The sequence below is a fragment of the Callorhinchus milii genome, unplaced genomic scaffold, assembly GCF_018977255.1.
Source record: "Callorhinchus milii isolate IMCB2004 unplaced genomic scaffold, IMCB_Cmil_1.0 Scaffold24, whole genome shotgun sequence".
Taxonomy (NCBI): domain Eukaryota; kingdom Metazoa; phylum Chordata; class Chondrichthyes; order Chimaeriformes; family Callorhinchidae; genus Callorhinchus; species Callorhinchus milii.
The window spans coordinates 6,229,588-6,245,251 of NW_024704765.1; the positions used below are offsets into that span (position 1 = coordinate 6,229,588).

A 15,664-nucleotide genomic window follows, 5' to 3' on the forward strand; every position below is an offset into this window, starting at 1 on the left:
TGACACTGAGAAGAGAAAGGTTTCCTGCCCAATAATTCTCCATATAAATTGGTCAGTCTTACCAAGGCTGTTTCTGGGAACTTTGTTCTGTGCCTACCAAAACAATTGCTAACTCGACAGTGATTATCATGAAATGCTTTTGAGTTGTTTTAATGTGATGTGTGGCTTTTAAAGTATAAGATTGTGCAGAATTTGGGAAAATAATTAATTTTCAGTCTTAGTTTGGAAGCCTCTTTATCTGAGATCTGTGATTTATTCTCGAATTCTGCGCAATCTTGAATTTTGGGGCAATGGTCTGAAGGCTACAACTAAGGAATTTCGTTAACTGAGGGCATTAAGCTGAAGCTGGCCAGCTTAGTCAGTTCATCAGCATCAACCTGGTCAGCGCGTGATGTGTCCAAGACAGTGATTCCTGGCATGGGGCCTGGTTGTCCTTAGTAACCATTAAATATTTGAAATAGTTATGAACTTTTGATCCTCGGTGCACCTATTTAACGCATTAGGAATTTCAGTTATTTTCATAACTTCATTGAGGCTGCAATAGTACAGAAAGGCTTAATATGGTTCGCCTCCACCCAAACCTGTGCTCAGCACAGAGTCTCTGCATTGCAGGGCACTCAAACCTGCTCCTGACCTGCCTAGAGCTCAGCACTGATAACTCCATCTCTCACGCTTGCCTGTCTATCCTTTGCCTCAGCTCTTGTAGAGTCAGGGAGGCCGGGGTGGGGGTTGGTGGAGAAAGGGAGAATCTTCGAGGAGCAAATGGCAACACGACAGAATGGGCTGAATGCTCTCTGTCTCTCTCGCTATGAGTTCAACCAAACCTCACCAAAAGGAGCAAAAGTTTAGATATTATATTTGTATGGTAATGCCAAACTTGCAGTTATAGGGTATAACCCGTGTAGGAAAATGTCTGAAAAGGGCTTCAGAGGTTGAGTGGGAGACTGAGCAGGGTGGTACATAGAGCAGGAAGGGTGTGTGGCCGAGGGATTCAGGGATTCAGTCCCACAGAGCGGGGACAAAGTGATTAAAAACCCGACGGAAAAAACAAAGTTGGAGCAGGGAGTGTCCAGCCCAAAACATGTCCTTGTGGAGTCCTGTAGCTCAGTGGTTAGAGCACTCGCTTTGCAAGTGAGAGACCTGAGTTCAATTCCAGGCAGAGGGCGAAACCTTGGGCAAGTTTCCTTACTCCACACAGAGCCTAATAATAATCCCTCCAAAACCAAAAACAATAATAAATTGGTCATTTTCAATCCACGACTGCTTGTGGGACATTGCTGTGCGCAATTGGCTGCCGCGTTCGCCCACAAATATACAGTCAATTCATTTTACAGTGCGTTCTGTGAAGCGCTTTGGGACGTCCCCCCGACGTGAAAAGCGCTATATCAAATGCAAGGATTAAATTAAATTAATGTCATAAAGGACGGCTTCTGGGTCCTGGGGAATGGTCGATCCTGCATTGCAGAGTCAAAATGGGAGGGGTGGGTGTGGAGAACCACCACAACATTGTGCCAGGATGGCTCTGGCTGCTCAGCCCTTTAGTAATTAGGGCACTTTTAGAAGATAAATTAGCATTCCATCCTTGGCTGTCGCAATGAGAAAAACATTTTGTTCATCTTAGAATGGATCATAGGATTGAGACGCATTCTGATTAACGACCCGAGGCAGGGGTGGCTAATGGCTGCCTCTTCCGCAGTCACCTAATTGATGTGCATTAATTAACATATCGATCCCTTCCCAGAATCTTACTGTTCCCTCGATCTGCACTTAAACTGCTTGCTGGCATTTGCTCAATGCGCCGTAATCTAAATGATGAAAAAGAAATCTTATTCTTAATGCTATTGAGATATTATATTGCCTCCGTGGCTTCTCTTGAATTTTAATCTTGCTATAACAGCATGATATATTATCGTTTTTAAAAACAGAAGGATTAATGGCAACAGCTCTGCACAAGGGATCGACAAATAACATTTCATTTCAGCAAAGTGACCTGTGAGTGCAGGCTACCCCACTTAAGAGGAAATTGCACTGACCGTGCACTGTCAGTCTGGCTCTGTTGGCAGCACTCTTGCCTCTGGGTCCGGGTGTTTGTGGGTTCATGCCTCAGGTTGGCACTTTGGTGGTTGAAGCTGACACTCCAGTTGGTGGTGAGGGGCTCCATTGTTGAAGGTGCTACACTTTGAACAACGCACTTAAACCTAGGACCAGACCTCCTGTTCAGGCTGATGCTGAAGATGTGCCAATAAGTAATGAGGCCCTCCTGATTGGCTCGCGCCAGCGCCTCTGCACCTCAGGCTCTGGCAGCATCAACCTCCACGGTTGCACACTTCAACACACCAGCCAGTCAGGAACCTGGGTGTCTTGTTCGACCCTCAACTGTCTTTTCTTCCCCACATCCAAGCCATGACCCACTCTGCCTTCCCTCACCTCCGTAACAGGGCCCGACTCCACCACTACCTCACCCCTCAGGCCGCTGAAACTCTTGTTCATGCCTTCATCACCTCCAGGCTCCACTATGCAAACGTCCTGCTTGTCGGCCTTCCCAACTCCTCCCTCCACAGGCTGCAGATAATCCAGAACTCTGCAGCACCAAACTCCGTGACCCCATCTCCCCCATTCTCACCCGACTCCATTGGCTCCCTATCCTTCAGAGGATCCAGTTCAAAATCCTGGTCCTCACCTACAAAGCCCTCAATGGTCTCGCCCCCACCATACCTCTGTGACCTCCTAACCCCCTACCAACCCGCCCGCTCCCTCCGCTCAGCCGGTTCTGGCCTGCTCCACGTCCCCCGACCCACCCTCCCCACTAGGGGCGGGAGAGCCTTCAGCCACTCTGCCCCCAACCTCTGGAATTCCACCACCCAATCACTCTGCCTCGCTCCCTCCTTAGCCTCCTTCAAGTCCAGTCTCAAAACCCTTCTCTTCGACCATGCCATTGGTCACCCCCCTTCCCCTCCTTTCTCCCCCCTGACCCCAGCTCGGGTCTGAAATGCTGTACACTGTCCAGCACCTTGGGACGTCCTCTCGATGTGAAAGGCGCCTTACAGATGTAATCTTGTTGCTGTTGTTAATGGTACCAGGTTGTGCCATCTTTGTTACACCCAGAGGGTTACTAGCACACAGAACATTCTACCAAACACAGTAGGAAAACATTTAAAGGAGTGGGACTAAATAGTTGGCTCTTTCAGAGAGCCAGTATGGGCATGACGGGCTGAATGTAAAATTCTTTGAGCATCACAAACGTATTCATATCTTACCTCTGTATCATACAGAGTTGACAATTTATGAATAAATCAGGATTAAGGCGCTGTTTGTCAATGGAAATATGGTGAACCCAATTATTTCTGTAATAGTTATTCTCTTAGCAGCCAGGCTATGTGGGGACAGGGGGAGGAGAGTGGTGTCAGCCTGCTTTAGGACCCACACTATTTTTCATAAATTGCACTTGTTAAAGGAACAGTTCAGTGGCACTGGATAATGGTCAAGAGTGGGAATCTCTGTTGATTTAACGCTCACTAACAAACAGAGGTGAATTGTAGCCTACCTGGCCAGTGGTGCCTCTGTTGGGATCAGCTAAACCAAGGCTGGAACCTGGACTCTTATCTGAATGGCTGACCGCTATGATAGTAACACTGGGGCTCTCTGTGTTGAGATCCAGCACATTTATAAGGTAGCCAATAAATGTCACTTATCACATTCCTTACCTGACAGACGGCATGATAAGCTTAACTTTGAAAGTAAATGGAGCAAAATCTGACCTTGTCAAGAAGCTAACAACTTATCTCATGTCGGAGACAGGGCGGTTGATAAAATCAGCACGGCTTGATTTGCACCACACAGACCTGCTTGTTGTTGATCTCTTTAGTCGATCTGAGCAATAACTGATGCTGCTTTCACATTGGAACTTGATAATGCCACCATCCTGGCAGTCGCTTAACATGTCGTGTCCCAAACTATATACTGTATGCCCAGACATTATTTTCTAGCAATATCTATCTAATTTGTTCTTGAAACAAAGAACATTTTCTGCTTCCTCTGTCTCCCTAGGGAGCCTGTACTGCTAACAAACTTGGGTTCATGTCTATTTTATTACCAATTTAGCAAGTAGCAGGAATAACCGCCCTCCCCTGCCCATTTTCAAATCCCGCCTAAAGACCTTCCTTTTTGATCGTGCTTGTGGTCACCTCCGCTTTCCCTCTCCCCCTGGCTCGGGGTCAGACTCTGCAGCTGGCAAGTGCTGGCAAGGACACTATACCTGCGTGAAGGGCGTTATATAAATGCAAGTTGTTGTAATCTTTCACTATTTATTTTCTCAAAAGCTTTCAAGGTTTTGAAGATGTCTATCACATTCCTCTCTTAACCTTCTCCTTGATTGCCATCGAAAAGTTATTTACAAGTAGCTACTTTCACGTTTGTACTCAAAAAGTGGGCAGTGTTTTACATTGATGTGTATCTTCCTCTACCCCCCACCCCCCTCCCCATCCTGTATCACTGCATACATATCTAAAAGTGCCAACATTGCTAGGATTCTTGAGCGTTCAATCATTTTGTTTGTACAGTACGAAATCTGCAGGTGTTTAGTTGACATAACTTGGGTGTGTTTTCATTACAGATTCTTGTTCCTCATTGCCAATGGGCACATGGACAATTACTAACGGACTAACATGTTGGGTTCCAATAGCTGTTTCCTTGACTTGATGCATTCCTTAATGTTGGGTGTGTTCCCTGTGACATTGTCACTCTTAATTCTTTTTTTAGCCATGAATCTTACAACAGAGATACAACAGCCATTTGACCCATCTAGTCTGTACTGTGCTTTTTCTCTAACTGAGTCTATCTAATCCAACCTCACTCTCCTATTTGCTTCATATACACTTTAATATTATTTTTCAAATACTGTACATCAAATTCCTTTTAAAAGGCTTCACGGACCCTACTTGTATCTTTTGCCAGAGAATGGCACATTCTAGCAATGCTTTTCCCTTTAATTGCCGTGTTTCGCCCACAAAATATCTAGTCAATTCACTTTACAGTGTATTCTGCGAAGCGCTTTGAGACGTCTCGAACATTTGGTCAGGCGCTATCTCAAATGCAAGGATTATTATTGATTCCTTTGGTGATTGAATTTGTGCCCCTCTTGTTACTGACACTCTGACCAGTGGAGATGATCTTTACCTTATCATTACACCCTTCATTTTGAAGCCCTCTATCAGGTCGCCCTTTACCTTCTCAGTTGGCATTGGGTACATTGCTGAAACATTTCTAAAAGAACCATCAAATTAGTAACAGCTGATATCGTGACAGATGCTTAACTCTATTTGTTGCTTTGCTCTTGTTTTGAGGTCTTTAGGCCATAGGGTATAAGTGCTCAGGCGTGTCGTAAACCAAGATGGACCTTGAGGCGTTTCCACTGTTTCATTATTTATATCCAAATGTCATAATTATCTAAATTCAATTGTTGTGATCTTTCTGCTGGAAACCGGCTGAGCAGTGAGAGTGATGGGTTAGATCACGGTGGGTGAAGAACAACAACATCGAAACGTCTCGAAGGTTCACAGCAATTGTAGTCAAGTGTAGTGACTATTTCTAGCAGAATATGGCAGTTCTATTGCACACAACACCATGCCACACACATAGTCATGAGATGCTGGATGACCAATTAATTTGGAGGACTGTTGGCATAACAATCTTCCAAATGAAGAAATTCTTCCCATATTCTCTCCTGCTTCTTCAATCTACTGACAGTCCTAAGACTATGCGCTCTTGTCACTGACTTCCCCCTAACTAAAGGAAATGTTTTTTTCCCCCGTTTACCCTGTCGTGCCCATTCAGAATTTGGAAAGCCTCTATCGGACACTCTCAATCTCAATCTCCTCTGTTCCTGTGGAAAAATACTAAATGTAATCAGCGGACTGTATGGCCAGAAGCCATGCTTTAAACTCTATACACGCACAGAATGTTTGTTGCTATCCTTTTTTCCAGTCAGCCAGTTACCTAAATAACCATCCTGGGTTAGGGAAAAAGGTCACTAAAAATGTTCTTGTTGCTGTGACATAAGGGCCCGGGCTCCAGAGGCAGTGCAGAGAGCAAAGAGGACGATAACAGCCTTGCACTTGTTTGCTTTTCCTGTGCCACAAAATATTTACTTTACAGTATATGGAAGCACTTTGAGACGTCACAAAGACGTGATAAGGCGCTATATCAAATGCAAGGATTATCATTATTATTGTGGTTATTATTATTATTATTATGCCGCATGTTGCAATGAAAACATTCTCATTTCCTGAACTCCGGAAGCGGGAAAAGTAAAACCTCAGAAACTGGACCAAAGGTTTTGCTTTTCCTGCGATCCTCTGGGAGAATGGGTTTGTTTTATAAAGGTGCCCACAGAAAGCGTAACATGTGGTTGACCACAAGCCGAACCCTATTATATGAGATGTGTAATAGTGCGCAGGCTTGTAATAAAATAGAGACATAACAATTTACCTTTTTATAGCACTTTTTAAGTCAGGACATCAAAGTGTTTGCCTGCTCGTACAGTATATACATACAGCGACTCTCCCAGATACAGCACATCAGTGATGCTGTGGAGTCCTGCAGCATCTCAGTCAGAGCAATCGCTTTTCAAGCGAGAGAACCCCGTCAGGGCTAAACCTTTCCTTACTACACATGCCTCTGTTTATTGAGCAGTCGGTGGGAAGCGGGTTGTTAGTCGATCCCGGGTTCTCTCGCTTGTGAGGCGAGTGCTCTCATCAATACGCTACAGGACTCCACAAATGCATGTTTGCTCTTATAGCAGTGCCCCTCTGCTAAAGCCACGCGATTATTTCCCATTTTCTACAACATCTGTTTTTGTTTCTTTGGTGTAATGCAGTCTCCAGCAGAATCTGATTAAGTCACAAGACTTGTTTACAACCTGTTCATGGATGCCATGCTCATTAACAACTTAGAATGACATTCAACGCATGTTTCAACATTTGAAACTTAGCCAAACAGACCACCAAATCTGGAATTAAAGTTCTTCATAGCCTGTGAGAGTGGTTTGTGCAGTTATTTGTCTCTGGAATGGTTTGATTCAAGTTCAGCATCTATATTTACAGTAGTACCCAGTAGTACTCCCTTAAGAACATGCCAAAGCAGCAGACCAAGATCATTTTTGCTCTTTGCCCATTTTATTTGCTACTGAGTACTCTGCCAAATGATTTTCTAAGTTGTTAATGAGCATGGCATTCGCTCGACTGGCTCCAGCCTCCTGCTTGTCTCTTGTGACCTTCGTTCCACCATTGGTATCCGCACTTTCAGCCACTTTGCCCTGATGTTTTGAAGTTAGGGCTGCCATATCAAATGCAAGCATTATTACTGTTATTATTTGTTTTTTCAGAAAGCTAAGGCAGGTTTGAAGGGCAAAATGGCTGCCTTACTGGCTGTAAAATGCTGTGATTCTGTTGTGTAAGTGCTGGTTATCTCATTCAACTTAGTCTGAGGGAGGGTGGGACCTACCAAGTCTGCACGGCTCAATTACTCGCTGGATAAACCCACTGCTAATCCAGAGTGTATCTTAATACTGAGATCAGATGATAGGTGTCATAAGGCTACACAACTGTAGAGAGCAGAGTGTTTCCACATACATACACAGTTAGTAAATGAGGACTTACAATTTCTTTAGCGCCTTGAAATGGCTCAAAGTACTTGACAGCCATTCTGTGCAACATCCAAAGAGGAGTTTTGAACGTGTAGATAGACCATTGTTGGCTGTGCTGAGTTGCTGTATTGGGGGATTGTGACTCCCACGGCTTGAGTAGCTGGTGAGGATAACCTTTTGAGGTTCAGACATTTCACCCAGATCGGTTCCGGTCAAACTCATCTCCCGCCCGAAATAATTCAGACATTGTTAACTCTGGAAAAATTTCACAGCCGTAGGAAATGGAAAGAAATGATTGATAGGCTTGTTATCCTAAGAAAAATGGACCCAGTCTATAAATGGTGTTTTCCCCCTTTAACACATCCGTTTCCTGGCACTGTTTCTTTTGGCTGAGATCCATGAAATTACAAAACATCATCTTGCCCTTCAGTTGCTTGAGGCAGAATTAAAACTGCTGGAAATCAAGAAGAATTTTAATCACTGAGGTTTGTCTTAATACTGCATCTGAACTGACACAGTAAGGATGATTGGTGGATCCCTCTAATGGGGTTGTTTGGTATCCAATCTTTACGCTGTCCTGAAAATTCTTAACAAGTTTTATTAAATATTTTCATGAGCGAGAGGACCCATGTTCAATTCCCGGGCAGGGCGAAACCTTAGGCGAGTTTCCTTACTCCACACACATGCTTCTGTTTACCTACCAATAAGTAAGAACCCGTAAATTATTAGTGGATTTGACGGATCACTTTTCTGGAAGTGATAATCCCTTAAAAAAAATTGGTCACTCAATCCACGACTGTCTGTGGGACACTGCTGTGCGCAATTGGCTGCTGCATTTCGCCCACAAAATATACAGCCAATTCATTTTTACAACATTATGTGAAGTGCTTTCTGATGTATCAACGATTTGATAAGTTGCTATATCAAATATAAGTATTATTATTATTTTTGGGTGCCTCTGTTGGTGTGATTTTACAGGGTGCCACAAGCTGGTCTCAACAGCCCTGTGCACAAAATGGCTACTATGTCTGGCCAATAAAACAGTCACTACACTTGACAAAGACCGTAAAACACTTGAGACTTTAATTGTATGAGGCACTGTGAAAATGTAAGGTTCTTTTCCAAAAGGTTTCGGAAACTTTATCTTCCAGGAAATCATCGATGAACCTTGGCTTTCATCTCTATCAGCCCCTCTTTATGATCATACCCCATTGGCCGGGGCTCACCGTCCACTGAGCAGATAACCCAAGTCTTCCCATCCATCACATTGCCAGAGAGTTCTTGTTAAATGAAAATCTAGTTTGTGAGTCAGAACGAGATCCTGAGCCCAGTATTCATGAGGCTTGAGGCTGGATCATCTCCAAAATGCCTGCTAAACCCATTTCCTTAATAATAGTGAGTGCTCCAGATGGCTTTTGGGGATACAGTGCGATCTATTGACTGATCTTGATTCATGAGCTGTGCTCAAGGCTGCTTTAAAATTTTCTCCTGCTGCCAGCGGGAATGAATTGAATTGGAGTTGCTCATGGGGTAACTTTAGTATCAGAACGTCTCAGCTCCTGAAAGAGCTTATGTGTTTAGTCTCACACCCTTTGTTCTTCCACCCGCCACCCCCCCCCCCCCACCCCCCCTCCCACACCCCCACGTTCCCCCCCCACCACCACCCAAGCCCTTTGAATCAAAAGAATCATAAGCTAATATCAGCTATCAAATTTGTTTTGTGGTTGGAAAGATCTTCAGCCGCAGACTGATCCCTGTAAGGATCTGCTCATCACGGCTGAGGTTGTTGATCCTCAGCACAAGCATTAGAGGGAGGGCTTGAGGAGACATGAGTTTGCACCAGAATTTATCCATCAATCTGAAGTTGAATGGGAAGATCTGCTTCTGAGCCTCCGTTAGCTGCCTCGGGAAGATCCTAATAGTGTGACATTGTGGTTGAAAATGTTTCCTCTTTCAAAAGGGAATTGGATATAGACTTGAAAAGGGAAAGTTTGCAAGGCTATAGGGAAAGAGAGGTGGGGGGTGGGCAGTGGGACTGATTGGGCAGCTCTTTCAAAAAGCCGGCACAGGCACGATGGCCGAATGGCTTCCTTTTGTGCTGTAAGATTCTATGATTTTCTTGCGTGGTATTTCCTAGTTTCCGCTGTCCACAGCTCTGTGATAGCACTAATTGGCCTGAGACACAACTCAGTGTTGGAGAAAAAAAACATCCTTCTCCTTGATGGTCCACTGACGCTGAGCATTAACACACTGTGTGCTTCCCTCGGAGACCACACTTGTTTTGTTTTTCTTTCTGGGTTTCTCAATTCCTCTCCTCAAACCTTCGCTGGGGCATCAGTAAGGTTTGCCAGTCGCTCTCTTGTCACTGGGGGTTCTGGGTTCAAGTCTAATATGGGACTTGAGCTCATAGTGTGGGCTGAAACTCCAGGACATGGCTTTAATTCCTATAATTTTGCTGGGTTGATGTCACAAAATTTCAGTGAGACCCCGTCACAGTCAAATTCCTGCCTTCCATAGCCAGCAGCGAGTCACATGTCTGAGTAAACTCCCAAAAAATGGCAGTGACTGCACTTGCGTGAAACATTCTTTTTAAATGCTTCTCACAAGTGATAAGGCACTGTTATCAAATGTTATTTTTTTTAATGACATTCCTGAATCCACAAACAATGGATTTAAAAAAATGGATAAAAGAACCATTTTAGGAGGAAACCATCTAATCTTGGGTTCAGATGGTGAGAAACAGCAGCTTTCTCCCCTTAGCATCTCATATCCCGCCTTTCACAATTAATTTAACAGTGACCCATTCGCTGCCTCTTTGTGTTCAGTTAGTACTCAGTTCATGGTTTAACATGTTGATTGCTTCCTAATATCTTTGGCTTTGTCATCCTGTGTAGGAGTTTCTCGAACATAACTGGAATACTTCTGATAGACACACCTGAAAGCCCCAAGGAACCAATTCATTGATCTGAGGGATTGCTAGTGTCCTGAAGAATGAGCAGACAGTTACCTGGACTCCAAGGTGAATACCCAATTACAATCTTATGATTGAAAATCAAATGAAAGGACTGTGTAGGATTCCAACGCTCACCAACAGAATAGATAGAGGTGATGAGAATGAAGCTCTCTTTCTGTGTGCAAAGACTATCACAGTGACTTGCCTGTATCAGTGTGGGGGTAAGGATTGACTTTTGGTGAAAGAAATGCCTGGATTCATTGCCCCTTGTGCAAGCAAGACTGTCCTCTCCCTTCTTCCATCCACTTCACCCGCAAAATATACAGTCAATTCACTTCACAGTGCATCTTGTGAAGCGCTTCGAGACGTCTCAGAGACGTGATAAGGCGCCGTATCAAATGCCAGGATCACCCACCACTGGAGGTCACGCTTTCAGCCACTACGCCCCGAAGCTCTGGAACACTCTCCCGCAATGCCTCCGCCTCGCCCCCTCGCTCCCCTTTTTCAAGTCCCCATCTGAAAACCTTCCTTTTCGACTGTGCTCGAAGTCACCTCCTACCCACCACCGCCCCCCCCCCCCCCCACCCGCCCCCGCCGCGGCTTGGAATCAGTCTCCGCCACTGTTAAAACAACCTGAGACGCTACCCCAGGCGGAGGTGCAAGTTGTTGTGGTTCTTGTTAACCTTAAATGGCCCGGTGTGGGGGGGGTGGGGTGGGGGGGGGATGAAATGAAGATGAACTAACAGCAAAGCCATAAAAGAGGTGGTGGGTGAAGGAAGCTCCATTTCAACCTGTTCCCTCCACACACACACACATACACAGTACAGTACAGTAACAGTAACAGTAGACACTGGGAGTCTCTGAGAGAGAGTGAGTGAGAGAGTGAGAGAGAGAGAGAGAGAAAAAAAAGGCTGATCTGATCACGTCCGTCTGCGATTATTGATTAACATTGGAGGGGTTTTTTTTTAGCTGCATTTCCGGGGGGTGGCGTTTTAAAACCGTGTCCATGCGATGGGGAAGAGAAGGAAAGGAGAGACAGACACACACACACACACACTGGAGAGACTTATCAGTATTCTGCCATTTGATTATGCAAATCTCTCAGACGAAGGAGAGAGCGACTGAGCAGCTCAGCTTTGTGCATTTGGGCTGAGGTTTCTCCCCAACACAGCACAGCTCAGCACAGCTCAGCTCAGCTCAGCTCCAGGGCAGGATCACCCCCTCCCTCACCCCCTCTCTCACCCCCTCTCTCTCTCTCTCTCCCTCTCTCCCTCTCTCTCTCTCTCCCCCCTTCTGTTCCTCTGTGTTTCTAACAAAGTAGCTCCACAGATGTTGTAGAAAGCCACACAGTCCATTGGAAAGGGACAGAGAGAGTGAGTGAGTGAGTGAGAGAGAGAGAGAGAGAGAGAGAGCATCTGATGTAGTCAGGACTTTTAGAGTACAGTTGGTCCTGTGGTTGGCATCTCCCCCCCTCCTCACTCCCCCTCCTCACTCCCCCCCTCCTCACTCCCCCCTCCTCACTCCCCCCCTCCTCACTCCCCCCTCCTCACTCCCCCCTCCTCACTCCCCCCCCTCCTCACTCCCCCCTCCTCACTCCCCCCCCTCCTCACTCCCCCCTCCTCACTCCCCCCCTCCTCACTCCCCCCTCCTCACTCCCCCCCTCCTCACTCCCCCCCCCTCCTCACTCCCCCCCTCCTCACTCCCCCCCTCCTCACTCCCCCCCTCCTCACTCCCCCCCCCCCCCCTCCTCACTCCCCCCTCCTCACTCCCCCCCTCCTCACTCCCCCCCTCCTCACTCCCCCCCTCCTCACTCCCCCCCTCCTCACTCCCCCCCTCTCCTCCTCCTTTAGGTGCACACTTTTTCCTGTGCCTTTCCCTCTGCACTTCGGTGACAATGGACCCACAGAGGGGAAGCGGTCGGACCTCCCTCCTCCATGTCCTGGTGCTGCTGCCTCTCGCCGCCGACATCTGCTCCTCCGTCTGTCCGGAGCGGCGGCTGCAGTCCCGGGAACAGGCGGCCAATGTGGTCTTAACGGGGACGGTGGAGGAGATCGTCAATCTGGATCCGGTGCTCGATACCTACTCCTGCAAGGTCAGCCCGGGGGGGGGGGGGGGCAGCCCGGGGGGGGGGGGGCAGCCGGGGGGGGGGCGGGGGGGGGGCAGCCCGGGGGGGGGGCAGGGGGCTGGGGGGGGCAGCCCCGGGGGGGCAGCCTGGGGGGGGGGGCAGGGGGAGGGGGGGAGAGTGGGGAGAGGGGGAATGGTGCATTGCAATTCTTGCACTCAATAAACTCATTTAAACGCCTTCAGTGTGAGTGTGTGTGAGGGGGTGGGATTGGGGGGGGGTTAGTGTTGGGTGGGGGTGGGGGTTAGTGTTGGGGTGGGGTTAGTGTTGGGGTGGGGGTTAGTGTTGGGGTGGGGGTTAGTGTTGGGGTGGGGGTTAGTGTTGGGGTGAAGGTGGGGGTTAGTGTTGGGGTTGGGGTTAGTGTTGGGGTTGGTGTTGGGGTTAGTGTTGGGGTTGGGGTTAGTGTTGGGGTTAGTGTTGGGGTGGGGGTTAGTGTTGGGGTGGGGGTTGGGGTTGGTGTTGGGGTGGGGGTGGGGTGTGGGGGTGGGGTTAGTGTTGGGGTTGGTGGGGTGGGGGTTAGTACTGGGGTTAGTGTTGGGGTGGGGGTTAGTGTTGGGGTGGGGGTGAGGGTGGGGGATTAGTGTTGGGGTGGGGTTAGTACTGGGGTTAGTGTTGGGGTGGGGGTTAGTGTTGGGGTGGGGGTGAGGGTGGGGGTTAGTGTTGGGGTGGGGGTTAGTGTTGGGGTGAGGGTGGGGGTGAGGGTTAGTGTTGGGGTGGGGGTTAGTGTTGGGGTGAGGGTTAGTGTTGGGGTGGGGGTGGGGGTGGGGGTGAGGGTGAGGGTGAGGGTGAGGGTTAGTGTTGGGGTGGGGTTAGTGTTGGGGTGAGGGTGGGGGTGGGGGGAGAGCACTTATTGTACCGCTGAATTTAAAACGTGGGGAAAAATGGTTTAGTTTTATTTCATAAAACCCCAACAGAGTATTCAGAGTACAACTGTCTCTCCAGATATGGGTTCTTTTTAAAAAAAATCACAGCGTTGTTCAAAATACATGAAGTTTCTTAACCTTTGATCTTTAAATGCCTTAAGTACTTTTTTTCAGGGGGGAGAGGGGGGGAGAGGGGGGAGAGAAGGGGGGGAAGGGGGAAGAGAGGGAGAGAGGGGGGGGAAGGGGGAAGAGAGGGGGAAAGGGGGGGAGAGGGGTGGGGGTGGTGGGGGAGAGGGGGAGAGGGGTGGGGGGGGGGGAAAGGGGGGGTGTGGGGGTGTGGGAGAGGGGTGGGGGGGAGGGGGAAAGGGGGGGGGGAGAGGGGTGTGGGGGTGTGGAGGTAAGTACACAGATGTTATTGTGGGAAAAACGCTTTATGTGATCAACAGTTGAACCACGTCTTGGGATTCTGTGCGGAAGTGTAGGGTTTAATATCTGCGCTAAATTAGCTCTGTTGGGATTTAGGAACGTTCTGTGTGTGTGAGGGGTGGAGGGTGGGGGGGGATAGGGAGGGTGGGAGGGGGTGATGGGGAGGATGGGGGTTGGGGGGTGATGGTGGGGGGTGGGGGGTAAAGCTTCCAGTGGTGGTGGAGTTTTCAGATCAGTTGTGTGCAGTCGGGATTCCTATCTCAGTCACCACTCCTGGAGGAAGGTCGGTGCTGCAGCTGAAGTGAACGTGGCTCCAGGGCATGAGAGCTCTCACAAAGAAAAGACAAGTCATCAAATACTGTATCAGCAACAGCACTCACCCACCCACCCACCCACTGCCTCCCTCCCTCCCTCCCTCCCAACCCAGTGAGCTGTGCCCCCAGTAAAACCTTGTGGTTCCTCTCCCCCCTCCCACCCACCCACCCACCTAAAACAACTAAAACAACACCGAAAAATAGTTTACAAGTCTTGCAGCTCAGTGGTCAGAGCGCTCGCCTCGCAAGCAACTGGACCTGGGCTCGATTCCCGGGCGCGGCAAAATGTTGGGAAAGTCGCCTTACTCCGTCCGCACTCCTCGGTTTACCGAGCAGCAAACGGGAACCCGGTTGTCAGTCGATTGGCGGGGGTGGCCGCTCCGGGGGTAATAACCCCCTTCAAAATCAATTGGCCATTCGGTTCGTGACCGTTTGTGGGACGCTGCTGCGCTCAATTGGCTGCCGTGTGTCGCCCACAAAATATCCAGTCGATGCGCTTTGCAGCATATCCCGTGGAGCGCTTTGAGGTGCCTCCGAGACTTGATGAGGCTCTGTATCAAATGCAAGGGTTATTATTGCATTGTTAGAACCTGGGTTCCGGCACTCCTTCGGATCGGTTTTAAATTGAATTAGCCATTTTTTTTAAAAAGTCGTCTGTGATTTAAACCGAAGGTCATTCAAATCAAAAACTTTTATTTGTTCTACTGTGGCACTTACAGTACAGTACACTTACCTACTATACCAGCATTCAAAGATCAGGTCTAGGTTGTGGTTTATCCCTCTCTTTTCTCGATGACTGCTTTTTGCCCCCACCCTCCATAGACTCTGTGGATACCATTCCCTCCCTTGACTCCCTTGGAGTCCTGTAGCTCAGTGGTTAGAGCACTCGCTTTGCAAGCGAGAGACCTGAGTTCAATTCCAGGCAGAGGGCGAAACCTTGGGCAAGTTTCCTTACTCCACACAGAGCCTAATAATAATCCCTCCAAAAACCCAAAACAATAATAAATTGGTCATTTTCAATCTACGACTGTTTGTGGGACATTGCTGTGCGCAATTGGCTGCCGCGTTCGCCCACAAATATACAGTCAATTCACTTTACAGTGTGTTCTGTGAAGCGCTTTGGGACGTCCTCCCGACGTGAAAAGCGCTATATCAAATGCAAGGATTATTATTATTATTATTATTGACCGACTGGTGCACCTATTGCTCTCTCTTGAGTGACACTCACTCCTCTCTCCCTTTCTGATAAAACCCTGAATTTTTTTTCTTCTATCCGCCCCAAGACCCCACCACCCCACCCCGCACTCAGGACTGTGTTGGTCATAGTATTGCCCAGTGTGAGAC

General features: G+C 47.9%; 1 protein-coding gene across 8 annotated transcripts in view; it reads left to right on the plus strand.

Annotated features, from left to right (window-relative positions):
* The first annotated feature begins 12,420 nt into the window (after positions 1-12,420).
* The window catches only part of agrn (agrin), a 149,905-nt gene continuing 146,661 nt past the window's right edge, over positions 12,421-15,664 (plus strand). For all 8 annotated transcript variants that reach the window (XM_042343623.1, XM_042343625.1, XM_042343624.1 and 5 more), the window contains exon 1: positions 12,421-12,687. In XM_042343623.1, the coding sequence (XP_042199557.1) occupies positions 12,490-12,687 (198 nt within the window). In that variant the 5' untranslated portion in view covers positions 12,421-12,489. The remainder of the gene's footprint in view (positions 12,688-15,664) is intronic.